The sequence below is a fragment of the Bos indicus genome, chromosome X (assembly GCF_029378745.1).
Source record: "Bos indicus isolate NIAB-ARS_2022 breed Sahiwal x Tharparkar chromosome X, NIAB-ARS_B.indTharparkar_mat_pri_1.0, whole genome shotgun sequence".
In the NCBI taxonomy this organism is placed as follows: Eukaryota; Metazoa; Chordata; class Mammalia; order Artiodactyla; family Bovidae; genus Bos; species Bos indicus.
Genome location: NC_091789.1, coordinates 39,117,825 through 39,143,057, shown reverse-complemented (window position 1 = coordinate 39,143,057; position 25,233 = coordinate 39,117,825). Strand labels below are relative to the sequence as shown.

Sequence of the window (25,233 nt, the reverse complement as noted above, 5' to 3'; positions counted from 1 at the left end):
ACTGAAATAGCTCTATCCCCTTCTTACTTCAGTGTGGTCATTCTCATCCCAGGGATCAGCATGGAACCCTAGGGTCCTTAATTGCAGCTGGCCGAAGAGTTTGGGAACTTGGGGGTGGGGGGGAGGGGAGGGTGCTGAGTGAAGGCACAGGCCAGGCCTATCAGAGGTCAGATCAGAGCCGGCAGGAAGCTAAGCCTATCGGAGATCAGATCAGAGCAGAGGCAGGAAGCCAACCGCAGCTCAGTGCCTCATGGAAAATACCCCGTCTTGGGTGCCCATGCCTGCCCTCTGCCCAGCTTCTTCCAAGCCCAGTTCCCAGCCTACTGGCCTAGTGCCCCAGCCAGCCCCAGCCTCCTCACAGCTCCTGAAGGGGCCGGCCGGTTGGCACAAAGGCCCAGCCAGCTCTCCTGCCCTGGGTCTTTTGGAATCGAAGGGTAGGGGGCCACTGGCCACCCTGGGACACACCTTGCCCCAGACTCCCTTGGTTCTCCCTGCCCCAGCCCCCCGCTTCACTCAAGATCCTGAAGAAGCCTGGCAACCTTGCATCCAGACATTCCCTGGGGGCACGAGGGACCACTCAAAGTCTCCCCTTCCAGGGATTGTGAGGTGGGATGGCGAATCGAGGCCCCCTACCACGAGGGCCTCTTGCGACTTGCACGACTTGCCTTAGGAGGCCGAGCTGAGGGACCGAGTATGCTTCACTGGGCCACAGGCATGCCCATAAAAATACCATGGCCACCAGGGCCGCAATCTGCCATCTGGGCCCTAGGCCTTCCTTGCCCTGCGGCTGGGCTCGGCTGGCTCCGGAATAGCTCTGCCCTCCTCGTGGCCTCAGAGGTCATGGCCGCCAGCCCTGGTAGGGGGCGCTGGGGAGGGGATGGTCCCCGGGGGCCTTCCAGAGAGGGGGAGGGCTGGGCCACCAGGAGAGGTCGGGATGAGGCCATTCCCCAGGACAAAGAAATCAGACCCCAGGAAAAGGGACAGAGAGCGGGGGAAGGGGGGGTGGGGGGGTAGTTCTGGGGATGTGTGATGGCAGCTCGACGGGAGACCCTCTCAGCCACCTCCGCACACCCCCCTTTCCTGGGCTCTGCGCTGCTCAGGAGCGCGCGCCCCGCTGTGCCTCCCTGGCGGGCTGAGATCCAGGCCCCAGCGGACAGAGCTCCTAGGAGAGGTTCCAGAAAGAGCTGAGAAACTCGGGAATCCTGCCGGAGGTCGGGGGAGATGAGCGGTCCAAACATCCCCCGGCCAGGGCGCGGCCGAGCCCGCTTGGTGTGTGGGTGCCCGCCGCTCGCCAGCGTCCTCGAAGGCCGGGTGGAGTCTGGGGGTCATCTGTTTCTCCTCCCCCCACCTCGCTCCCCGATTCCTCTCTCCGCCGCCCGGCACTACGCCTCGGGGGGCACACCAGCTCCGAGACTCCTGCCCGGGGCCTCCACTGCGGAGCGGATGCCCGGCTGCGGGGCGCCGCCGGGCCAGGGACTCCAGGGCTACGGGTGCGGGTCCGGCGGGACCCGGCGGCCGGGATGCCACTGAGCTCCCGAGGGGGGTCACCGGGGTTCCCCGGCCTGCGCCGGCCTCGGTCGCCGGGTCCCGCTGGGACGAGGGGCACGACGGGGCGGGGCGGGCGGCGGGAAGGTGATCTCACTCCCCCCGCCCCCACGTCCCCCGCCCTCCCCGCGCGCACGCCCGCCCCGCCCCGCCCCCGCCCCCGCCCCGCAGCCGCGGCCGCCGCAGCATCGGCATCGCAGTCTCGCTCCGGCGGCGGGTCCGAGGCCGGCGCGTGTGGAGGCTGGGCGGGCAGCCCGAGCGGCGGCCGCAGCGCAGGTAAGGCGGCCAGGCCAGCCCTCGCGCACGGGCCGCGCGGGCAGCGCCCCGAGCCTCCTGTCCCAGCCCTGCCCTGGGGGGTTGGAGGGGTGAGCGGATGGGCGAGAGCGGGGAGCCCCACCCGGACCAGCCCGCAACCACCAGCGGAGCGGCCAGAGCCCCACCCAGGCCGGGCGCTCGGCTCCGGGCCCCGCGGAGCGCAGCGGGGCAGGGAAGGAGCATCCCCGACAGGTGAAGACTACCTGGGCGGTACCCCCAGTGCCGTCTCTCCGGGGGGAGTCGGGCAGGGTCGGTGCGGGCCGATGGGGGGCCGAAGTTGGCACGTCTCGCCGGGTGTGCGTGCGCGGGTGAGAAGGCGAGAGGGGTGAGACCCAGGGACCCCCACCCAGGCGTCCCCATCAGCCGCCGTGGGGTGTGGCCCTGGGCGTGGCTGCCCCCTTTCCCCGTTCAGGATCCTGTTTGGTGGAACATTCAGCTGCCCCGTGTGCTTTCGAGGCAGGTTGGACTCGGCCGCCCCTGGGAGGGGAGGGAACTGGGCTGGGCGCTGCCCGACTCTCCGCCCCAAGGTAGGAGAGGGGGGCTTTGTTCTCCTGCTTTCTAAACCTCAACCTGGCCTCTCCAGGGTTCTCCTCCCACCTTGTGCCATGACCAGTCTCCTGCCCTGGAGCCCGCAGGTTCTGCGGGCTCTCGGGACCCAAACAGGAAACCCCGAGTGAGGTGGGCCTGGGCACCCACTAGGGTGCCGCTGGGCGCATGGATGTAGACTGTGGCCCATCAGGTGGGGGGGTTGCAGGAAGGGGGGGCCGCGTTGGTCTGGTCGTGACTCGGCCCTGCCCACTGCAGGGCTTGCACCCATGGCTGTCTTCCTTCTGGCTGGCTGGTTATGGGAGGAGACGGCGATTCCTCTTGCCCTTTCCTAGGGTACATTTTCGGAGACTCTTGGTTGGCAGGCCCAGGGCCATCCGGTCCCCCCAAGATGTGGGGGGCCTGACACCCTCTTCCATGGAGGTACCCTACTTCAGTTAACTCCACCCAGAGAGCAGGGGCTTCTGGGCAACTGGGTGCCATCTCTGCTGACTCACGTGGCCCTGAGGGTGAATAAGCCAGTCACCCTTCCCTCCCATGAAGTGCCCCGAGTCCCACCTTCCTGGTCCCCTGTGGGGTGGCTGGGGTCGGGTGGGAGGCCTCTTGCCTCTGACCAACGCCTTGCTGCAGGTGATGGAGCTCAGCCCGGCCTGGCCAATCACAGGGCCTCCATGCAACACCCACAGGTGCACCCACGGGCTCCTTAGCTCTCGTGGGGGGCTCTTGGCTAATCTATGGCCACATGGCAAGTCCTTATCAGTGCTGAGGCTGCGACACCCCTCCGCCTGACGTTTGTCTTTGCTACATCCTTTCTTTTCATGTGTGTGTCTCTTTCTCTTCACGTGTGTGTGTGTGTGATCCCCAAAGTAATACATCTTATTGTGGTAGGCTTGAAATATACAAAAAATAGAACAAAAGAAATTAGGGATCTTTGGGGATCTGATCACAGAGAGAGACCCCCGCTCAGCACACCCCAGCCTCAGTCTCCCTGCTTGGCTACAAACCACTCCCAAAAGGCTCCTCCCCCAGCACCCAGCCCCCTGCCACCGGGCAGTTGGGAGCTCCTCCCAGCTCAGGAGCTCTGGGGCCCATGGGGCGCACATTCATTCATGGGGCAGCATGCCCTGCCAGGTGCCGGCCTGAACCAGGCTCAGGCCCGCCCATGGAAAAGCCAGGGACACACTGGACCCGCACCTTCTTTGTCTCCAGATGGGTTTTCTGTTTTCCTTTGTGACTCCCTGCAGGGTAAGAGGAGGCAAGAATTGAGGCAGGGCCTTGTCCCGGGCCTACTCCAGTGGGCAGACGTGCCCAGGCTGTGTGCTCCTGTCAGCCTCCTCCTGTGCTGGGGTGGGTAGCTTCCATGGCATGCACTTGGGCGAGGCCAGCTGGGGAGGCGCCCCTGTGCCACACCCGCCATTCCATGGCCCAGCGATGCAGGCCCCTCTGCCCTTTCCCTTCTGAATCGTGGCGTTCTTGGCTGTCACGTGGGGTTTGGACCCCTTCATCTACAAGGTCCTTTTCAAGGCAGACGGTCCCTGGTGCCCCTCTCGATAGACAGAATGTCTCCTGGGGCACTCTTTCTGTCCAGGGGGCAGGCAGCCTTGCCGTACCTGGCCTGGCGAGCCAGGGCGAAGGTGCGATGGAAGCCTTTCTCCAACCCCTTCTTGGGGGTGAAACAGGAGTGGGTGGGAGCAGCTTCCCAGCGGGTGCTCTGGGTTGAGCAGGGGCCTGTTCTGGGGGAGAACAGAATAACGGGGCCCACATCCCTCTTCCACCGGGCCCCCCCCACATGGCATCAGTGGCCATCCAGAGCACCGCCCACCCAGGGCTGTGCCCCACCCTGGGATGTGGACCGTGAGGGAGAGAGAGGATCTGAATCCCTGCTCTAGGGTCCCAGGTGGGCTGCTGGCTTGGCCCTGTCCCTCCTCCCCTAATTAGGAAGGCTGGGTTGAGGTCCCTGGGTGGGGCCTTACCTCCCCCGTCTTTCTCCCTCCTGCTAGCTCTGACCTGGCCATTCCTGGATGCTCCCCCGCCCCCCGCCCCGTACCCTGTTCTCAGCTGTCTCTTTATACCCTCGCCCCCCACCTGTCAGCTTCCTCCTCCCTCTGCTTGCTTCCTGCCCCCTCACTGTGGGGGGGGGCATTCCACTGTCCCCCTCTCTTCAGTCCCCAGGCGCCCTTGTCCCTTGTCTCCCAATTTCCCCTTTTGTCTGTCTCCCCTCTCAGCGTGACCACCTCCCAGCCCGGTCCACTGGGTTGGGCCCCGGCCTCCCATGGAGCTTTGTCTGACCTGCAGGGTGGCCGGGGTGGGGGGTGGGGACGCCTGGTGGCCACCAGCAGAAGACTGGGGGCAATCAGCAAAGGCCAGCCCACCTTCTCCCCAGACATCAACAGGATCTTTGTGGCTTCCTAGAGGCTGTGGTCTGAAAGCGGGAGGGGCCGGGAGGGTGGTGAGTTCCTCTGCAGGGGGAGGGTCTGGATGGACTGCTGGTCTTTCCAGAAGCTTTTCTTTGTCCAGTGCCCCCCACCCAAGGCCTGGGCCTATGCCCCCACCCCCCACCGTGTTCTCCCCAGGTCACAGAGCTGGGGGAGGGGGTCACAGACCCTGCCTCTCCCCTGCCACGGGGCAGTCCCTGCCAGCCTCTGGCCCTCAACTTAGCGGGGCCAACGGGGACAACCTCCGGTTGAGAGGAGCAGGAGGGCTGTGGTGTCCTAGGCCTGGCCCTTCCTGCCCTTCTGGTGTGTCCCAGGAGCCAGGCTTTGCTCAGAAGTGTTCAGAGCCAGGTAGCTGGTCTGGAGGTTTGCACCGGGCAGCTTTGTGTGTGTGTGTGTGTGTGTGTGTGTGTGTGCAGCTTCCCCATATTCCTATTTGCATGCGTGGGCATTAGCCATCTCATTACACGTGTGCAATTGTGTGTGTGTGCGTGTGCTTGGGAGAGCGTATGCACACAGATTGTCCTGTACCCGCGTGGATCCTGTGCTAGGAAGGGGCGGGGCTGATGCTGGTGGTGGCTTCGGAGGAGGCTGTGTGTGTGTGTGTGTGTGTGTGTGTGTGTTTCCCTGCGCCCCTGTGCTGCAGAGGCTTCCTGCTGGGGGGCGGGGTGCCCTCTGGCCCCTCCCCTGGCCGCCTGCATTCATGCCTTAGGAATGCTGAGGCCCAGGGGACAACAGAGCCTCCATTGTCCATCTCCAGGCTTCCGGTGCCCCCTCTGCCCTTTAACCCTTTGGAACAGGGAGCCCTGAGGCAACCAGAGGGGCCCGGCTGTGTCTGAGCTGTTTCCAGGAGGCCCCTTCTCGCTTGGGCCAGTTGTCCCGGGGCCAGTGGGGCTGTGCAGCTCCGGGTGGGCCTTGGGCCGGGCCCCTCCTGCCTCTCCTGTTGGCTGGGCACCTTTCCTCTCCCACAGGACCTGCCACCTTCTCTCCTCTGGGGTCCTGGAGTGGATATATGTCGCCCCTTCTTGCCCGGTCCCTGAAGCCCCCAGCCCCCTCTGGTGCCAGGTTCATTTCTCAGGATGGGGGCTTGCGATCTTATTCTGAGCCCACTTTCCAGACCCAGAGGGAGGGCTTAGAGGGGATGAGGGGCCCCATTTTAGGCCGTGGGCATCAGTTTTCCCAACTGGTCACACACCCTGGGAACCTCCCTGCTGCCCAGGAAGGGAGTCCATGCTGCCCCTAAGCTGTATCTGGAGAGAGGGGCCCTCTAGGTAGCCAGGTCTTTGTGAGGGGGGCCCTGGAGCCTTTGGTTTACAGAAAGGGGTCAGAGCATCCCAAGGTTCTGCATGGCCAGGGAGAGAGGAGCCAGAAACCAAGAACTGTCTGCCTTCTCTTGTGCAGAGTCCTGGGGGGGGCAGCGGGGAAGGGGGTTGAGGGGTAGGGTGGTTTCTGCTTTGTGCTGAGATGGGATGTGGGTCACCTTCTACTTCCGCGTGGCCCGCTCCCAAGAGTTCCCTCCCAGTTGCCCGCATTTGCCTGCCATCTGCCTAGCAAATAGGCCCTTCCCCAGGGGGCAGGCCGGCTTGAAGCGCATCCCTGTCCAGACCCCTGACCCTCTGCAAATGCAGGCAGGTGCACGCACAAAGATGCCTGAGAGGCCCAGAGGCGAGCTGACCCCCCCGGAGTTGTCTTTGGAGGCTTTGGGGGCCCCCACGCCATCTAGAACCCCATACCTGGTGAGCATGGTGCTCCGGTTCTCTGAGCCTCAGTTTCCTCAATGTATACAATGGAGATAATGATAGTACTGCTCCCCCAGGGTCATTTTCAGGATTCAATGAGTGATGCATGTAAGGGTATTTAGAAGTGTCCCTGGCTTGTGGGACGTGCTAGCCACAAATTCAGTTAATAAAATAGGAAAGGGGGAAATGTCTGACTGCCTTTGGGGAGATTCCCCCCTCTTCCTTTCTCAGTGGAGACCGTCCACTCTCCCCTCTCTCCCACAAAGAGTTAACCTTTGCCCCACCCCTTCCTTACCCTGTAAGGAGAATGGTCCATTACAGGTGAGCTGGTGTTGCCTTGGAGACCGCAGCCTTGAAGGGGCTGAGGGTGTGCTCTCCCTGAGAGTGGGGCGAGGCTGGGATCACCGAGGACTCAGCAGCTTCCTCTAAGACTTCCAGCCGCCCCCACACCCCCACCCTCCACCTCAGTACCTGTGAGGGCTCCCACCCAGGAGCCTCTTTTCTGTAGTATCTAAATTACCCATTAGGCTGCGGCAAGCTTTCCTCCCTTCTTCCCCCATCTTTGCCAGTGGAGCGAGCTGGCTCCCATCTCCATGGAAACCCGCCAGCCATAGCCTGGTGGGGAGGGCGAGGAGGAGCCTTAAAGAAACACAGTGCCTGGGGTGGAGGTGACACACACCCCACCCCATTTGTATACCCATCGACAGCCTGGAAGATTCCCCACCAGCCCTGCTGAGCAGACAGCCCAGGTGTAGGTGCCCCCAAGCACCCCTTCAGGCCTACCAGATCATGGCCCTGGCACTGCCACTCTGGACTATCTTATATACCCAGGCTGAGCCCCCAGCCCTGCCCCCTGCTCAGAACAGACCAGCAGGGGCACCTTCCTGTGGCAGGAGCATTTCTGTCCGTTGGGAAGGGCCCGGGAGGAGGCCAGCCAGGAGATTCCCAGGGTGTGTGCAAGGAGAAAAGCAGCCCTCCCAGATCCCAACCTGGCTTCACAGCCTCCCAAGTGTGCCCGCCCCCCCCCCCACACCGCCCCGCCCTGTCCCCATTTAGAGGATGGAGGCTGGAGGAGAGGACTGGCCTGAGGATTCAGGGTGTGGCAGGGTGGGGCTCCTCCAGGGTCTCACTGAGGTACTCCCTGCTGGCTCTTGCATCTCAGAGCCTGCCACACCCTATCTCCCTCCCTGCTTTCCCCTCCTCTTGAGTTTGCAGGAGGCCTCATGGAGGAGGGGTACTCAGCCCGCCCTGGTCTCTCCTCCCCCAGTGTGCGGGCACTCACTGTTGAGCTGGCCCATGGACGCACGGGCACCCCCTCTGCCCGGGGGCGGCTCACTGTGTGCCAGCAGAAATCTTGGAGCGAGGTCCTCTGAGTACTTGTCCCTCCTCCCTTGTGGGACTCCCCACCTGCTTCCTAAGGGTCTGCCAGCAGCGGCTTGTTTCGTCTGTAACCGCCCCCCATCCTACGGCCACAAGTGGTCAGGGCCCTGCTGCTCTGTATCTGTTGTTGCAGGCTTTGTTTGTCTCTGCCTTCTGTTGGTCTCTCCACCATCCAGTCTGCCCTCCGAGCCCAAGAAGCCCCATTCCTGTGATTCGGGTCCATCTCTCCCTCTGTGGCCCTTTCCTGGCACACCCCTGTCTACAAGGATGTGGAAGAGGTGCCCCTGGGCTTGCACACACTCACACATACACTCAAGCACGCACGCACATACACACCCCTCACTCATCTTGCTCTTTTGGCCATTTCTCATCAGTTGCTTTTTGCTTTTTGTCTTGTCCTTTGTGCTCCTCACCCTTCTCCTCCCTTTCCCCGCTGTCCAGGTCTCTGTTTCTGGGTTTCTCCACATGGGTTACTGTGGTGGTCCAGCATCTGTCTTTGTCTCCCATTCCCTGCCCCCCGACCCCCCCAAGCCCTCCTGCTCTGTCTCTCCTGTTCCCTCCTGCCTCTTTCTCGCCCTGTCTGTCACCCTTCAGTCTTCCTCAGCCTGCCCCCCCTCAGCGGCCCCCACCCCGCCTTTGCAGACGTGGCCTTGGCTCCATCTGTACACCAGCTTGTGGAACACTCCCCCGCCTCCTTTGCCCCTGGAGGTGCTGATGGGGGGTGGGGGGCCTGCTGTGCTGACAACCTGAGCTGCTTGCTCTGTAATTGCCTGAGGAATGGGGAGAGATCAGAGACCCAGCCACAGCTGTCAGGGGCCTCCCCACCTTCTGGCTCCTGCCCAGGCTCCAAGGGCCTGGAAAGGTGGTGAGCTGGGTGGCAAAGACCAGGAGACTAAAAGAGTTTGAATGTGAGACTGCGGGGTGTCAGGATGGGGCAGTAAGTGGAGCCCACAGGGATTGGGGCTATCCTGTATCCCCTGCATATACACCAGGGTACACATGCCAAACCCCATTCTGGGGACAAGCAGCCATCCTCTTTCCAGCAAAAGGGAATGCTCCAGCCTCACAGCCCAGAAGGACAGCCTTGGAGATTCTTGCTTGTCTCCCTTCCCTCCCCCTCTGAAGACCAGAGCACTCAGAGCTCCCAAGGCAGCTGTTTGATTGCCTGCCCTCTGATCTGAGTCTCCTACTGCTTCCTACAGGCCTTGAAGCTGAGGCCAAGGTCGCGTGAGGCCCACCCGGCTTGCGTTGACTTGGTGGACTGCCTCCTTTCTGGGACCCAGCTTGGCTCTTGCCCTGGGGAAGTGACCAGGCCATTGCCACTTACTCTCCTGGTCACTCTCTCGGCCATCAGCCTGTCCACGTTGACCCACCTGGGTGCTTCCTTCCCCGCCTCCCCCTCCAGCTTTGGGTCTGGGAGTCTGAGAGCTCTAGGCTGGCAGCTATTCGCTACTGTCTATTTTGCCTGCTGGGTCCCAGGGCAGTCTGCTGAATTCACCATACTTCTCAGGTCACCTTCCACAACACCAAGCTGTGGCTTCTGGCTGCCTCCTGATTGACTGAGTCTGGATGTCTTGGCATAGCATTCCAGGCCTCCACACCCACTGCTGCTGCCTTCTGAATGAGGCTGGTCCCCATGTTGATCAGGTCCTGGCTGGGAGGGAGTTTGCCTGGGATGGACTTGGTGAGCTCAGGCATCACATCCAAGCTCCAGCCCTGAAGCTCTCGGTCACTTTTACTATTGTCTCTTTCTCACACCTCTTCCTGTTTGGGGGTCACAAGTCTCTGTCTTCTTGGAAGTGCCCTGGGGAAGTGACCAGGCCATTCTTCTCGTTGTTGGCAGAGAAGCACCCTCCACTGGGCCCTCGGTCACTGGGCCTTCTGGCATGCAGAGGTGGCCTGTGCATATAGCTGATAGACTTGGGCTTGGGGTGGACACATCTATCAGTTGAGCCCTGAAGACTCAGAAAAAAAATCCAGAAGGTAGGCCTGCCAGACACTCTAGATGTAAGAAATGCTGTCCCAGAGCTTTCCCTGAGCCCTGCTCTGAGCCTGGCTTGGAGTATCTGGAAGGGGGGAGGCCACAGTTGCCTCTGTTGGCCCCCTAGGAGCCCAAGGGACAGCTGAGAGGTGCTTTCCTCCTTGACTCCCTCCTGCCACTTCTTGAGGGCAGGCTTCCTTTCCCCTTCTTTCTTCTTTTTCCCTCAACCTGTTCAATGAAATGCAGACTTCTTGGTTCCCTTCCCTTCTTGCCGTGTTCCCACTTCCCTAGTCTCCCTGTCCCCTACCAGGTTTTTAGGCCTGAACAGCACCCAAGGACCAGTTGGTTCCAAAACCCCCAGCAATGAGACTGTGACGAGGGTTCTTCTCTACATATGTGTGTGTGCATGCTGTGTGTGCGCACAGAGATAGCAGACAGGAGTCATCCCCCAGAGACACAGATGCGCAGGAGCACACACCCATACTTCTGTGTGCCTGCAGTCATACACACACCCATTCATGAGTGCCTCCTGGTTGCAGAGAAGAGGGACATGTCCTCCTGTGTGTACGCACATAGTCACACAGCTACTGCACACCCAAATCCACACTCATGCCCACAGGCACCTGCTTATGGGCCCTTGAGTCACACATCGGGAGGATGGGCACAGAGCAGCCTGTGGCATGCCCAGGGGAGCGGATGGGGCAACAAGTTGGTTGTGCTGGGGAGGTAGCTGGTGGAGGCACAGCCAGTAGGAAGGGAATGAAATGCGAACTGGAGGCCCAGCTTCTCCTGGTCTCTTCCAGGTTTTCTTCTCCAAAATGGGGGGGTTGGGGGAGGGAAGAGTGGAGGGGGCGGGGCTGGGGGCGGGGCCAGGAGCCCAGGCTCGCCCAGATGTTAGTCACTAACATCCGTCCGTTTTCTCTCCTCCCTCACCTTGCCCTTCCCCTCCTTCCCTCTCGCAGTGCCCTCACCCCCGGCTCCCTCCCACAGCCACCCACCAGCCACCCTTCCCTCCGGCCGGAGCTTGAGCCAAGCCCGGCCGGCTTTGCCGGCAAAGCCGAGCTGCCGGCGCCGCCGGGAAGATGGCCGTGGCGCTGTGGTTCTTGTGGCCTCTCCTCCTCTGCAGCCCTTGCGTGCTCATCCAGATCCCTGAGGAATGTGAGTAATTGGAGGGCGCCGCGGCGCCTCCCTTCCCCGCCACACTGGGCTTTTCTTTATTTTCTGCCTCCTCACCTTCTCTGGGTTCCAGACCCCCCGACCTTCACTCCCTGGGGGCCCGGAGTGCGCAAGAGGTACCCGGACTTTGGATCCCCCTGTAAAGGACCGGGTGGAAGACTCGGGCTGTCTCAGTACCACGGACAGGGACCAGAGACGCGGGAGGGCGGGTGCTGTTTCAGCACCACGGACAGCAGGCCTGACGCCTGACCCGCCCCCTCAGGCCTCAGTGTCGGCCCCAACCCGCCAAGGATGGGGCAAGCGCGAGAATGTCCTCAGCTAGCTAGACCAAGCCTCGCTCTGGCTTCTGACTTGGGTAATCCTATATCGGGCCCTTGGTAGCCCTTTCCATGAACTGAGACAGGAAAAGACCCCTTGCAAAGATCCAGCAGCCTTCTGGATCCTTAAAATGTGATGTGTAGTTACTTAGTGGGGGATTGGGGGTGGGGCTGTTGGAGTAATCCCTTCGAGGGGGGTTTCTGGGGAGGGTGGCTACAGGGCTGTGACTGAACGTGAGTATTTGTGTATGCTTTTGAGCTGGACAGACTATGTAATTTGTCTGGATATATTTTTAGATGTGTATGGTGTGATACATTGACTAAGTGGGGATATTCCAAGTGTGATTTTGATGTCCTGTGTAGGTAAGTTTGTGAGTCACTCTAACCACTACTTACTGGTCAAATTTGTGAAGCTCTGTAGGTATTTGACTGTTGACATTGGATTGTACTAGTGAGTCATACGGGCCTGTGAGTACCTGTCTGTGTGTGGACCGTATGTTACTGTGATGGTGTTTTCTCCTGAGTGTGAGCAGGAGATATAAACACACTGCTATAAGCGGCTTTGGGGCTTGTGTGAGGGACAGTTGACATGGTAGCATTTGTGTATCTTAAATCTGCTCCTTGTTCACTCCAGTCCCCTCCCCCCTCACCTTTCCGCCTTTGTCTCTGAGCCTGCACCGGTTGGAGGCCAGCATCACTGAGAGATGAGCTGTGCGCTGAGGCTGGGGGAGACTGTCCAAGCCAGGAATGGGTCAGGGGCTGAGGGAGGTGACCGTGACCGGCCCCTGACATTGAGGGGTCCTGAGGGTTTGCAGGAGGTGGGGAGGGTCTGATGGGAAGAAAGGTTGGGGCTGTCTCCCTAGATATACACATGGAGCTCTGTGCAGTCACACCCGAAACCCTACCCTAGCTGCAGAGGCACACAGATCAGCCACCTATATCCAGCCAGGCACAGAGACCCCCCAAGAGGACACACGGGGGCACACAGGCACACACAAGTGAGAGGTTGAGATACAAAGGAACACAGCCATCCACACGAACACAGGAGCAGGTAGGCCACACAGAGTCATACAGTAAACACAGGCAGGCACTCACAGCCTTCCAAAATACTCTGGCCAGACACATCCGTATAGAGGCACATGGGTGGATACTCACAACGTCACTGCAGCACTGCCTGGGGTGTGCCCACATGTGCCCAGACTCATACTTTGGCACATTCCCACACATGTGCTCGTCTGCCTCCCCCTTCATCTCTCCCCAGTGACTTTCAGGCCTTACCCTGCTATACCTGTGTGCAGAGGGGTGTCGGAGACCCACGGCAGGTCTAAGGGGGCCCTGGGCACTGGCTGGCACTTGTTACTGACCCTGATGCAACGTGGCGAGCAGCCTGGTACCTCCCAGTTGGAAGCTCTCCTCCAGCTCTCTCCCTCCCCGGCCCCTCCAGGCCCCTTTGTCTCCTTCCCTGCTTGCCCCATCCTGTGGTCCCTCTCACTGTCTCTGCCTCTTGGGCTGCCTTCACTGGCCCCTCCCAAGCGCAGAACCCTCTTTGCAGTGTTCCCAGGGAGCCCCGTCCTCTCTCCTGGGGGCCCCTACCCTGAGGTCTTCCACAGAAACAAAAGCTTTCAGAGGCAGCCCACTGCTGTCAGCCACCCCAGCCAGTGCTCTGCTGAAGCCTGCTGGCACTGGGGGCAGAAGCCCCGGCCTCAGCTCCAGGGAGCTCGGTGGCAGGCTGGGAGGAAGAAAGGGGAGAAATTGAGGCCTGGCGCCGGGCCGGCAGGCCCTAGAAACTCAGATTCAGCAGGGCCTTGGGGAGGATTTGGAAGGGAGGGGGCCGCTGGGCCCAGGTAATTGAAAACACTGAGCTGTGCTAATTGGATTAGGAGGGATATGAGCTGGAGCAGGGGAGTGTTCCCGGGCTGCTGTAGGCGGGCTGTCTGCCTCTCTGGCTTCCAAGGTATCCTGGGTGGAGGGCGGGGGGTCAGTTCTGCAGACCCTGCCAGGAGGAGGCAAGGATCTGGCCACAGTGCAGTCTTTGTTAAAGTCATGGATTTCTTTCTCCCTGCCCGCTAGTGCTGAGGCCTACTGGTCCTGGCCATTGCCCCACCCCAGAACTGGCGATCAGGCTGTGTCCTGGAGGTCTTGACCTGCCATAGCTGTAGCGTGGCATGTGTCCCCTTCTTACAGCCTCTCCCAGCCTCCCCCTCCCCCAGGGTTGTCTGTACTTCTTTCTGCCTAAGCCATGGGGCGACTTGTCAGCCTTTTTCTCATTCTGTCCCTTGCTGCATGGATCTCTCAGATGAAGGACACCATGGTAAGTTGGGGGGAGGGTGGAAATGTTTCCCAGGAGGCCCTATATGCCTTGTGCCTCATGCAAGCTGCAGTCTTTTCTGCTTCCTGGGTCCTGTGGCACCTGGTGGCGGGGGGAAGGGGGGCGGCTTTGTTCTGTCTCCAGCAGGTGGGTTTCCTCCCTGGCTTTCCACTTGTCTCTGGTGGTCCACCCTTCCCTCTGGTCCTCCTCTCTCCCCGTGAGGGGTTTGCCCTCGTTGGTGCTTCTGCCTTTGGCTTCCCCTGTCTCTCTTTTCTTTCTTTCACATGCTTTGTCTTTCTGTTTGGCTTCTTCTCTCTCTTCTGGTTTCTTTCTCTGTGACTTTTGGTGCCATCTTCTCTCTGTTCTGGTCCCTTCCACCTTTGCCCAGCTGCTTTGGGCTCAACTTGCTCCTCCCCGCCCCACCACCCAATGGCCATGCGGCCTGTCAGGCTCCAGACCTGGCTTCTGTCCCCATGGGACAAGGGTGAGGGCCGAAGTGCTCACTATGTCTGTCCCCCCTCCTGCCCCAGTGATGGAACCCCCCATCATCACGGAGCAGTCTCCCCGGCGTGTGGTCGTCTTCCCCACAGATGACGTCAGCCTCAAGTGTGAGGCCAGCGGCAAACCCGAAGTGCAGTGAGTGACCGTCACCCTCTAAGCCCTGGGGCTGACCACTGACTTGACCCCCCAGCCCTTGTGGTCCCCAGGGCCTTCCCCCTCCTGGGCATCCCTCACCAGCCAGGGTCGTCGCCCTGGCCCAGCCCCTGGCCTAGCTGCCCGGCTTCAGGGCTCCTCTGAGCCTTTTTCTGCCCCACAGGTTTCGCTGGACTCGGGATGGCATCCTCTTCAAACCCAGAGAGGAACTGGGCATGATCGTGAACCAGGTGCCCCATTCTGGCTCCTTCAGCATCACGGGCAACAGCAGCAACTTTGCCCAGAGCTTCCAGGGCACCTATCGCTGCTTTGCCAGCAACAAGCTGGGCACCGCCATGTCCCACGAGATCCAGCTCATGGCCGAGGGTGCGAGGCACTGCAGGGACCAGGGAGGGTCTGGGGCATGTGAGCGGGTCCCCAAACGGATCTGCCGAGCATGTGTGAGGCTCCAACCCGAGAGCTGACCTCTCTCAGCTGATTATTAAGAGTGCCAAGGGACCGGGCACCCTGCTGGCCCACAGCCACCTCTTGCCTCCTCCCCCTGTTCTTTTGCCACTCTTTCTGGTCAGCTCCATCCCCCCTTCCCTCTCTTCTGTGCTTTTCCCTTCTTGGCCTTGGGGCTTGCTGCCTGGGGAGTGCCCTGGGAGGGCTTGTTGACTGAATGTGGGCAGGACTGAGCCTGTCTGAGCCTGGGCTTCAGCTTCTACCCCATCCACCCCTCAGTTGCTGTCTGCTCTCCACTTCCCTCCAGTCATCTCCTCCCATGTCCCCTCCATCAGTGTGTCTCCTCTCCCCTCCGTTGTGCACCTCTCACCTGACCTCTCTGGCTTCCCTTCTTACCGCTGTCTGCCTCTGTCTTTATCTGTGTCGCCCTCTCCCTGGGGTTTCCCCCCCCAAGCATTCCATCCTCCTCCATGAGCTTTCCGCCTTCTGAGCTTGCACTCATCTCCTCTCCTCTGCCCCTCCAGTTACCTTGGGAACCGTTGCCATGGTTTCTGTGTCAGGATGATGGAAGGGGCTATGACTCCAGCATCCCACCACGGCTCCCCTCCCCCCATCACTGCACCTCAGCCTTCCCCCACCCGCCCTCATCCCTTCCTCCTGGTAGGAGCTAAGAGTTGTAGAGAGTTAACCCTTCACGGCCATCTGGCCTCCAGCCCATCTCATCTGCATGCTGCGCTGGTCTCAGCCTTGAGCCCAGAGAGGATCCAGAGTCTCTGCCTCCCTCATGTCCTGGCTCGCCAACCTGTGCCCTCGGGTAGCCCTCCTCCTCTCCCCCTGCCCTGCCTTCTCCAGGAAGAGACTGGAAAATCCACGGGGCCGGCCTCTCTGTCCCTTCCAGGTACCCCCAAGTGGCCAAAGGAGACAGTGAAACCTGTTGAGGTCGAGGAAGGGGAGTCGGTGATTCTCCCTTGCCACCCGCCCCCCAGTGCAGAGCCACTCCGGATCTACTGGATGAACAGCAGTGGGTGCCCACGAGGGGCTGCTGCCAGGGGCAAGGGACGGGTCAGTGGGTGTATGTTCCGGGGGAGGGCTCCTGACCTCTGACCTCTGCCTCCTTCCTTCCCGCCCCTCCACCCTGCCCACAGAGATCTTGCACATCAAACAGGATGAGCGGGTGACCATGGGCCAGAATGGCAACCTCTACTTTGCTAATGTGCTCACCTCGGACAACCACTCAGACTACATCTGTCACGCCCACTTCCCTGGCACCCGAACCATCATTCAAAAGGAACCCATTGACCTCCGGGTCAAAGCGAGTGAGTTCCAAAGTCTCTGATACACTGCCCTACTCTTCTCCTACCCTCATGGTGCATCCCATCAGTCTTCTTCAAAGACAGCGTGGCCCACACACCTTCCCTGGGTGGTGAGGGCAGAGATAGGGCCCTCTCTTTAAGAAGAGGAGGATGGAGAAGGAAATGGCAACTCACTCCAGTATTCTTGCCTGGAAAAGTCCATGGACAGAGGAGCCTGGTGGGCTGCAGTCTATGGGGTTACATGACTGAGCATGTGTGCATGAGGGTGGAGGGAGATGGGTTGGTAGCAATAAACTGGTAGAACTAAAAAAAAAAAGAAGATGAAACTGAGCCTCGGAGGGCTCCCTGGGGTGTCCAGAGTCACCCAGCCTGGGAACTTAGTGCGTCGGAGCTGGGGAAGAGTGCACCATGCTGCCCGCCCTGTCTCCTCACAGCCAACAGCATGATGGACAGAAAACCACACTTGCTCTTCCCCACCAATTCCAGCAGCCACCTGGTGGCCCTGCAGGGGCAGCCCTTGATCTTGGAGTGCATAGCTGAGGGCTTGTGAGTCTGGGTCCCCTGGGAGGGGAGGGGCAGGGGGTGGAGCCTGTGCCGTGGGGCGGAGCATGGGTGGAGCCTCTGCTGTGGGGCAGGGCTGAGCAGCCCAGTCCTCTCTCCCCTCTGCTGTCTCCCTTGGCCTCTGTGCTTGGTGGCCCCGGGCAGCCCCACGCCCACCATCAAGTGGCTGCGCCCAAGCGGCCCCATGCCAGCCGACCGGGTCACCTACCAGAACCACAACAAGACGCTGCAGTTGCTGAACGTGGGTGAGGAGGACGACGGCGAGTACCGCTGCCTGGCTGAGAACTCGCTGGGCAGCGACCGCCACGCCTACTACGTCACCGTGGAGGGTATGGCGCCACTGCGGGCATTCAGGCAGCCAGAATGCCATGCCCACGGTCACGGGGGGTGGTGAGGGTGGGCAGAGTCAGGGCCAGCCCGAGAGCTGGTCACCCGCTGTGAGCTCATATCAGTTCTTCCCTTCCTGGCAGCTGCACCATACTGGCTACACAAGCCCCAGAGCCATCTGTACGGGCCAGGGGAGACTGCCCGCCTAGACTGTCAAGTGCAGGGCAGGCCCCAACCGGAGGTCACCTGGAGAATCAATGGGATCCCTGTGGAGGGTAAGCAGGGCTTTGAGCAGGGATGGGGAGCGAGGCTGGGGGGCCCTGGGGATAGTGACTCACTGCCCTGCCCTGGGCCCATGGCCCACCTGCCATCTGCTCAGAGCTGGGCAAGGACCAGAAATACCGGATCCACCATGGAGCCCTGGTCCTGAGCAATCTGCAGCCCAGTGACACTATGGTGACCCAGTGTGAGGCCCGCAACCGCCACGGGCTCCTGCTGGCCAATGCCTACATCTATGTTGTGGGTGAGTGTCAGCCACCTTGCCTTATAGCCCCCTGGCCCGTCCCTGAAGTCCTGCCCCGGGCAAGGCCACCAGGCCAACTCAGCCACCAGCTGGTCTGTGTGCTGTGGCTGCCCTGCTCCTGTCTGGAGCCTTCCCCATGTCTCCTGCCCATCCTGCCAACAGTGGGGCAGGGTCTTACTGGTATTTCCAGATGAAAAAGCAGCCTCTGAGCGTGGTCCCCGAGCAGAGGCTCACCCTGGCCAGGATGCTTCTGTCCCCAAGCCTCAGGGAAGGTGGGCTTGGGGAGACCCAGAGAGCTTTCAGGAAGAGGCAGGCTGTCTGTGGGGGGGGCGGGGAGCCTCACATAATTGATAGGATATTGGAGACTGAGACAAGAGGCTGAGAGAGGCTCAGCCTGGCAGGGGCCATAGGGAAGCAAGATGGGCAGGGCTCATGGGGGCCTGGTGGAGTCACTGTCAGCTTCCAGAGGCTGCCAGCTCTCCTGGGAGAAGCTGCCCTGGTGATCCCTGCATCTGCCTGCTGACTGCATGTGGGCGCTCGCCCGGCCCTGAGTTCGGCCCTGTGTCCCATTGACTGCTCCTCGCTCAGAGCTGCCAGCCAAGATCCTGACCCCAGACAATGAGACATACATGGCAGTCCAGGGCAGCACCGCCTACCTTCTGTGCAAGGCCTTCGGAGCCCCTGTGCCCAGCGTCCAGTGGTGCGTGCTCTGACCCTGGTGGCAGGGGGTGGGGGGCACCTGGAAGCCATCTTCCAGCCCAGGCAACCAAGGAGGGCCAGGGGTCCCAGCCCACTGGGGTCTGAGCAAGGCCTGCCTTGCTTGTGCCAGGCTGGACAGGGAAGGAAAGACAGTGCTGCAGGACGAGCGCTTCTTCCCCTACACCAACGGGACCCTGGGCATCCGAGACCTCCAGACCAATGACACTGGGCACTACTTCTGCCAGGCTGCCAACGACCAAAGCAACGTGACCATTGTGGCTAACCTGCAGGTCAAAGGTCCGATGCCCCTCCCTGCTGCTGCTGATTGTGGCCAGCAGCCCCTCCCTGAGGGAGGGTCAGGGTCTCTGGGGGACCCTGGCATGACCTTCTTCTCGTCCTCATCCCCAGATGCCACTCGGATCATGCAGGGGCCCCGCAGTGCAATCGAGAAGAGAGGCTCCCGAGTGATGTTCACATGCCAGGCCTCCTTTGACCCCTCCCTGCAGCACAGCACCACCTGGCGCAGGGATGCTCTCGACCTGCAGGAGTTGGGGGACAGTGACAAGTGCGGGCCCAGCCCCAACCTGGGCTTGGTGGAGGGAGGGGGCAAAGGGGGGGTAAAGCAGGATGCCCAGACCCCCTGGCCTCATATGTCGGGGCAGGGGCGTGACCTGCTGTTGAGTGGAAGAACCTGGAAGGAGAGGGAGGAGGGAGGAGTAGCTAGGACAAGTGTGCCCCCACTCCTCACCCCCCACCAGGTACTTCATAGAAGACGAGCGCTTGGTCATCCACAGCCTGGACTACAGTGACCAGGGCAACTACAGCTGCGTGGCCAGCACCAAGCTGGACGTGGTGGAGAGCCGGGCAGAGCTGCTGGTGGTCGGTGAGTCCCCAGAGGGTATCCGCCTCGTGGTACAGAGGCGAGCGAGACGCAAGAGCCCAGGCATCCGTCGCAGGGGGAGTGGGCCAGCTGGGTCATGAGTGGGCCCGAGATCCAGCTCCTGTGGCCCCCAGGGAGCCCCGGACCTGTGCCCCAGCTGGAGCTGTCTGATCACCACCTGCTGAAGCAGAGCCAGGTGCGCCTGTCTTGGAGCCCAGCTGATGACCATAACGCCCCCATTGAGAGTAAGAAGACAGCAGCATGGCACTCTGTTTGCCCTCCCTTCTGGCTCCCTGTCCCTTCCTCTGGGAGAGCCAGACTTTGCACGACCCCCCCCTCCCCTACTCACCACCCACCGATGACTCCACTGCTGGTTCACTTCTTGGCAGAGTATGACATTGAATTTGAGGACAAGGAGATGGCACCCGAGAAGTGGTACAGCCTGGGCAAGGTGCCCGGAAACCAGACCTCCACCACCCTCAAGCTGTCGCCTTATGTCCACTATACCTTTCGAGTCACTGCCATCAACAAATATGGCCCTGGGGAGCCCAGCCCGGACTCTGAGACTGTGGTCACGCCGGAGGCAGGTGAGCACCAGGGAAAGTCAGGAAAAGGGATGGTGCCCAAGCTCCCTTGCTGCCAGGGGTTCCCCTGGGGCGGCGACTGCCTCCTGACATCCAGGGTTACAATAGGTCATTTCTTCCTTGGTCTTCTGCCTTCATGGCCTTGGTGGGCGCCCACAGTGTTGATGTGTCTACATTACTTTGCAGCCCCAGAGAAGAACCCCGTGGACGTGAAGGGGGAAGGAAATGAGACCAACAACATGGTCATCACTTGGAAGGTGAGGATCCTGGGCCGAGCTCACCCCTGGACCTCAGATCAGGACTCAGGGGTTTGCTATCCCCCCAAAGTACTGGCTGTCCTAAGGACCGGGGACCTTGACCACCCAGCTTCTTTTCTGCTCTCCCCCTCCAGCCGCTGCGGTGGATGGACTGGAATGCCCCCCAGGTTCAGTATCGAGTGCAGTGGCGCCCCCAGAAGATGCAGGGGGCCTGGCAGGAACAGATCGTCAGTGACCCCTTCCTGGTGGTGTCCAATACATCTACCTTTGTGCCGTATGAGATCAAAGTCCAGACCGTCAACAGCCAGGGCAAGGGCCCTGAGCCCCAGATCACCATCGGCTACTCTGGAGAGGACTGTGAGTATTGGGCTGGCCCTGCCCATACCCGGGGGGTGGGGTGGAGCCCACATGTGCCTCCCTGGCCCACTCTCCGCCACTGACTCAGGGATCCAGCCCGGTGCCAGCTCCTGCCTCTTAATACAGTGCATTTCCTAAGAGTAAGGCTATTTGCTTACGTAACCAAAAAGCTGTCTTGCAAATCCAGAAAGACAGTGACCATCCATAAGTTGGTATCTATAACTTAACTGTCTGTTTTGATAGTAGCCAATATCCCCAGTGTGGGGCCCAAGACTGTCTTTCCCGCAGTCCATGGTCCAAGTCAGAATCTCCTGCATGGCATCCACTTATCCTGCTTATTCCCTTGCCTCCAATCTAGAACATGACCAAATGTTCAGTTTGATTATGCAGTCAAGATCTTTTCTAGTTCCTCTGTCACATAGTTACTATTTCCTCTCTCTTCGGGGAGAGACTCTGAGACTATGTAAACGCCCTTGCTCATTAAACTGCCCACCTGTTACATTGCATCCAAATCCATCTTCCCACTCTGGGTGGGCAGAGTCCTGGGCTGGCCTCATCCATGTCACTGGCCCTTTGCAGACCCCCAGGCAAGCCCTCTGCTGGAACCCGTCAAGGCCCTCAATTCAAGCACTGTGCTGGTCAGGTGGCAGTCTGTGGACCCAGCCCAGGTCAAAGGCCACCTCCGGGGATACAATGTAAGAGTCCATCACATGGGGGCTGGGGAGATCCCTGGGGTGATGGGTGGGGTGACCAGGAGTGATAGGACTGGGCCTGGGTTTCTGCCAGTTGCTCCCTTGGGAGGGCCATGGGGAACACGCACCCCACACTCCACCCCACCCCGACCCGGGTCACTGCCAGACCCTTTCTGTCCTTCCGGGGTCTCCTGTCTACCTGCAGGTGACGTACTGGTGGGAAGGCAGTCAGAGGAAGCACAACAAGAGGCACGTCCACAAAGGCCACGTGGTGGTGCCAGCCAATGCCACCAGCACCATCCTGGGAGGCCTGCGGCCCTATAGCTCCTACTGGGTAGAGGTTCAGGCCTTTAACGGGAGGGGACTGGGGCCTGCCAGTGGGATGACCTTCAACACCCCTGAGGGAGGTGAGCTCTGTGCCCTGCACCCCTACCTCCACACCCCCTGTCCCTTCCTACATGGGGTGACTGGGGCGAGGACTTGCCACCGGTCTCTGTGCCCCACAGTGCCTGGACACCCTGAGGCGTTGCACCTGGAGTGCCAGTCAGATACCAGCCTGCTGCTGCACTGGCAGCCTCCGCTCAGCCATAATGGTGTGCTCACGGGCTACGTGCTCTCCTACCAACCTTGTACGTGTGTCATGGACCCGGCCAGGGGGTGGAGGGGGGAGCCGGGGAGGGGGCTGCACTGGGGGCCGAAGCCCACCGCTCACCTGTCCTTGCAGTGAATGACGGGAGCAAGGAGCAGTTGTCCTTTGACCTCCCGGACCCTGAGCTGCGGACACACAACCTGACCAACCTCAGCCCCCGCCTGCGGTACCGATTCCAGCTGCAGGCCACCACGAGGGAGGGCCCGGGGGAGGCGATCGTACGGGAAGGAGGCACCATGGCCTTGTCCGGTGAGCTGGCGTGGGCTCCGAGCAGGCGGCAAGGGCAGGCCAGGGGGCGGCCTCCAGGTCCCATGACCCTTCTTCTCTCCATTGCCAGGGATGCCGGACTTTGGCAACATCTCCGCCATGGCTGGCGAGAATTACAGTGTGGTCTCCTGGGTCCCCAAAGAGGGCCAGTGCAACTTCGGGTTCCAGATCTGGTTCAAAGCCCTGGGGGGTGAGCCTCAAATGGGGGTTCAGGGCCCAGAGGGGCTGGGGCTGGCATGGACCCAGGGTGCTGCCAGGCCCTCCCTGCTCAGTCGAATTGCCCTCACCCACTACAGACGAGAAGCTGGTGGCTCGTCTCCCACCGCAGTACGTCAGCTACAACCAGAGCTCCTACACACAGTGGGACCTGCAGCCTGACACCGACTATGAGATCCAGCTGCTCAAGGAGCAGGTGCTCCTGCACCAGATGGCAGTGAAGACCAACGGCACCGGTGCGGGGGCTGCGGGCAGGCTTAGTCAGCTTCCCTCCATCCCTGAGCTGCCCACGGCCCCGCCAGAACCTCTGTGCCCCTAGGCTTGTAATGGAGAAAAGTCCAGGTCCCTGAAAAGAGCCCTTTTTTTTTTTCACATCCTCCACTGGTCCTGTTGCCAGGGAAGCCATTTCTACTGAAGCTCTTCCTCCCTGTTCCCCCAGAGGGACCCCGACTTTCCCCTCCCCATCAGCTCGCCCCTCCCCCGGGCTGTCTGAAGTCCTCAGATGTCCTCAGCTGCTCCTGTGCAGTCCCTGGTGTGGGGGGTCCCTGATGTGGGGATCCCTGGCAGGGGGGTCCCTGGTGTGGGGGATCTCTGGAATTTGGGTCCCTGGCGTGGGGGGGTCCCTGGTGTTGGGGGGTTGGCAGGGTTGGGGGTTGGCAGGGGACGGAGCCAGAGGCTTGGAGGGAGGTCCTTGACCAAGGCTGGGGACTGACAGGGTGGGCTCGGGTCCTGCAACTGCAGTGTCCCTGGGGGCCCTCCGCATTCAACCCTGGACTTGGCCTCAGTCTCCTGCCTCCTCTCCCCTCCGCAGGCCGAGTGAGGCTGCCTCCCGCTGGCTTTGCCACTGAGGGCTGGTTCATCGGCTTCATCAGTGCCATCGTTGTCCTGCTTCTTGTCTTACTCATCCTGTGCTTCATTAAGCGCAGCAAGGGTGGCAAGTACTCGGGTACATCCTGGCTGTGGCCCCCCCCCTTGGTCCCTGAGCCCGGGCAGGACAACATGGGCACACTGCGGGTGGCGGGCAGGTAGCCCGAGGGGAGCTGTCAGTGTTGAGCATGTGAAGGACCAGGCCCATGTGCCTGGAGCCAGGCTGGGTGATGGGGCAGGGTGAGCAGCTGGGCCTGCTCTGTGTCTGCAGTGAAGGACAAGGAGGACACCCAGGTGGACTCAGAGGCCCGGCCCATGAAGGACGAAACCTTCGGCGAGTACAGGTGAGCTGGGGGTGGAGCCCATGCCCCCGGGCCACCCAGTTGTGCGCTTTTCGTGTGTGACTGCATCTCTCTGTCTCTCCTTTGTGCTGCGGGGGTGATGGCAGGTCCCTGGAGAGGTAAGGCTGGGCTGTCACGCTTTGGGGGCAGGGACCCTCCTGTGGGTGATTTGTGCCAGGCCTGTACACTCCCCATGCCTCCTGATCCTATAGTTCCCTGGTTCAGGGACCAGCCAACAATGCTGACACTCAGCTCCCAAGCCTCCCTGTCCCTGTCTCTGGGGACGGGCTGGACTGGCACCCCTCCTCAGCCCATCCGGAGATGGGAGCCCCAACACCCCCAGGGTGCAGGCATGTAAGCTGCACGTGTCTGGAGTGAAGGCCTTGTCCCCAGTGTGCTCAGAACACACGGAAGTGGGGCAAACCTGGGCCTTCCGTCTCAGGCCAGCGGCTGCCTGCTCCTGCTGGCTACCGCTGGGCCACCTCCCATGGTCCCCGCCCTCCCCTTGCAGTGACAATGAGGAGAAGGCCTTTGGTAGCAGCCAGCCATCACTCAACGGAGACATCAAGCCCCTGGGCAGCGATGACAGCCTGGCGGACTACGGAGGCAGCGTGGACGTCCAGTTCAATGAGGATGGCTCCTTCATCGGCCAGTACAGTGGCAAGAAGGAGAAGGAGGTGGCAGGGGGCAATGACAGCTCCGGGGCCACATCCCCCATCAACCCCGCCGGGACCCTGGAGTAGCGGGGTCCAGCCAGGCCAGGCAGAGCACCACCCAGGGCCAGGCCACGGGGCTATCAGAGATCACCATGATGGCCCAGCCCAAGGCCTGTGCTGGGTCCCTGACCCTGGGACTGAGGCCCGTCCTTCTCTCCAGTGAGTTCGGGGGCCGAGGAGGGGATCTCGCTGCCTCAACGCCCTCTTCTGACTCCCCAGTCCCCACTTGATTGCCAAAACCCAGCTGCTCTGCTTCTTGGGCACACACTGCTTTTTCACTCCAGCTCGGGGGCCACTCACATGCCAGGAGTCTTCAGGTGCTGCCTCACCAGCCTTTGGGCAGGGCGAGGCTGTGGTTGAGGCGAGGAGGCAGGCACAGCTGTGGAGGGGGTCTCCTAAGGACCAGGGTTGGCACCTCCAGCCCCAGCCACTCGTTGGCCAGTAGGACTGGGACAGGGGACTGAAGTCGGTGTCCCCGCTGTCTGCCCCATCTTCTCAGCCATCTCTGCTCCAACTGGGATGGGAACTGAACAAGCTGGCCACGGGTACAGAGGGGGCCATCTGAACAGACCAGAGTCCCCCCACCACTGCCTGTGTCAACTTGGCCCACCCCACCCTGCAGCTGGCTTTCAGGAGTTCCAGACACATGCTGCCTTCGGTGCCCACCAGAAAACATCCAAGTGGGCTCCGCTGTCCCTGCCCAGGCCCACCTCTTCCCCCGGCCCCAGGACCCCTTAGCAACCCACCCCCCCAACCCCAGTCTGAACTTGTTCAGCCCCTTGCTCAGCGATCCCCCCCAGCGCCCCGCCTTGGAAATGTAAATACACCACGACTTTGCAAGTTTGTGCCCTCGCCCTTTCCCCATATGCCACTAGTGTGTAGGCAGATGTCTGAGTCTGTAGGTGGTTTCTAGGTTTTCTAGCAATTAGCTTTGATGATCCCATCCCAGGAAAAAAGAAAAACAGACAAAAAAAAAAAAAAAAGGAAAGATCAGTTCTCCCAGCAGCCACCATCGCCCTGAATGCCTTTGCTTGGTCTGTCGATGAGCCCTTTACAAAAAAAAAGTATATATATATATGTACATAAATATCAGAATTATAAAAGGCAAATAAAAACCTGGAAACAAAGAGGCGCTCTTGTCATTTTA

The 25,233-nt window shown here is 60.9% G+C and overlaps 1 protein-coding gene across 2 annotated transcripts; it reads left to right on the top strand.

The window, feature by feature from the left end:
* The first annotated feature begins 1,720 nt into the window (after positions 1 to 1,720).
* On the top strand, positions 1,721 to 25,213 carry L1CAM (L1 cell adhesion molecule). 2 transcript variants are annotated; one of them, XM_070785158.1, is made up of 28 exons: positions 1,721 to 1,821; positions 10,901 to 11,096; positions 13,728 to 13,742; positions 14,270 to 14,375; positions 14,557 to 14,759; positions 15,736 to 15,858; positions 15,983 to 16,153; positions 16,585 to 16,696; positions 16,856 to 17,040; positions 17,182 to 17,313; positions 17,418 to 17,561; positions 18,150 to 18,261; positions 18,391 to 18,557; positions 18,669 to 18,825; positions 19,019 to 19,143; positions 19,275 to 19,385; positions 19,530 to 19,727; positions 19,911 to 19,981; positions 20,116 to 20,338; positions 20,918 to 21,033; positions 21,236 to 21,437; positions 21,537 to 21,659; positions 21,755 to 21,928; positions 22,017 to 22,136; positions 22,243 to 22,398; positions 22,974 to 23,108; positions 23,301 to 23,373; positions 23,882 to 25,213. In XM_070785158.1, the coding sequence occupies exons 2-28, from the start codon at positions 11,021 to 11,023 to the stop codon at positions 24,111 to 24,113; spliced, it is 3,762 nt and encodes a 1,253-aa protein (XP_070641259.1). In that variant the 5' UTR covers positions 1,721 to 1,821; positions 10,901 to 11,020; the 3' UTR covers positions 24,114 to 25,213. The 2 variants fall into 2 exon arrangements, with proteins under 2 accessions (XP_070641259.1, XP_070641260.1); XM_070785159.1 differs by lacking the exon at positions 13,728 to 13,742.
* The last annotated feature ends 20 nt before the right edge of the window (positions 25,214 to 25,233 follow it).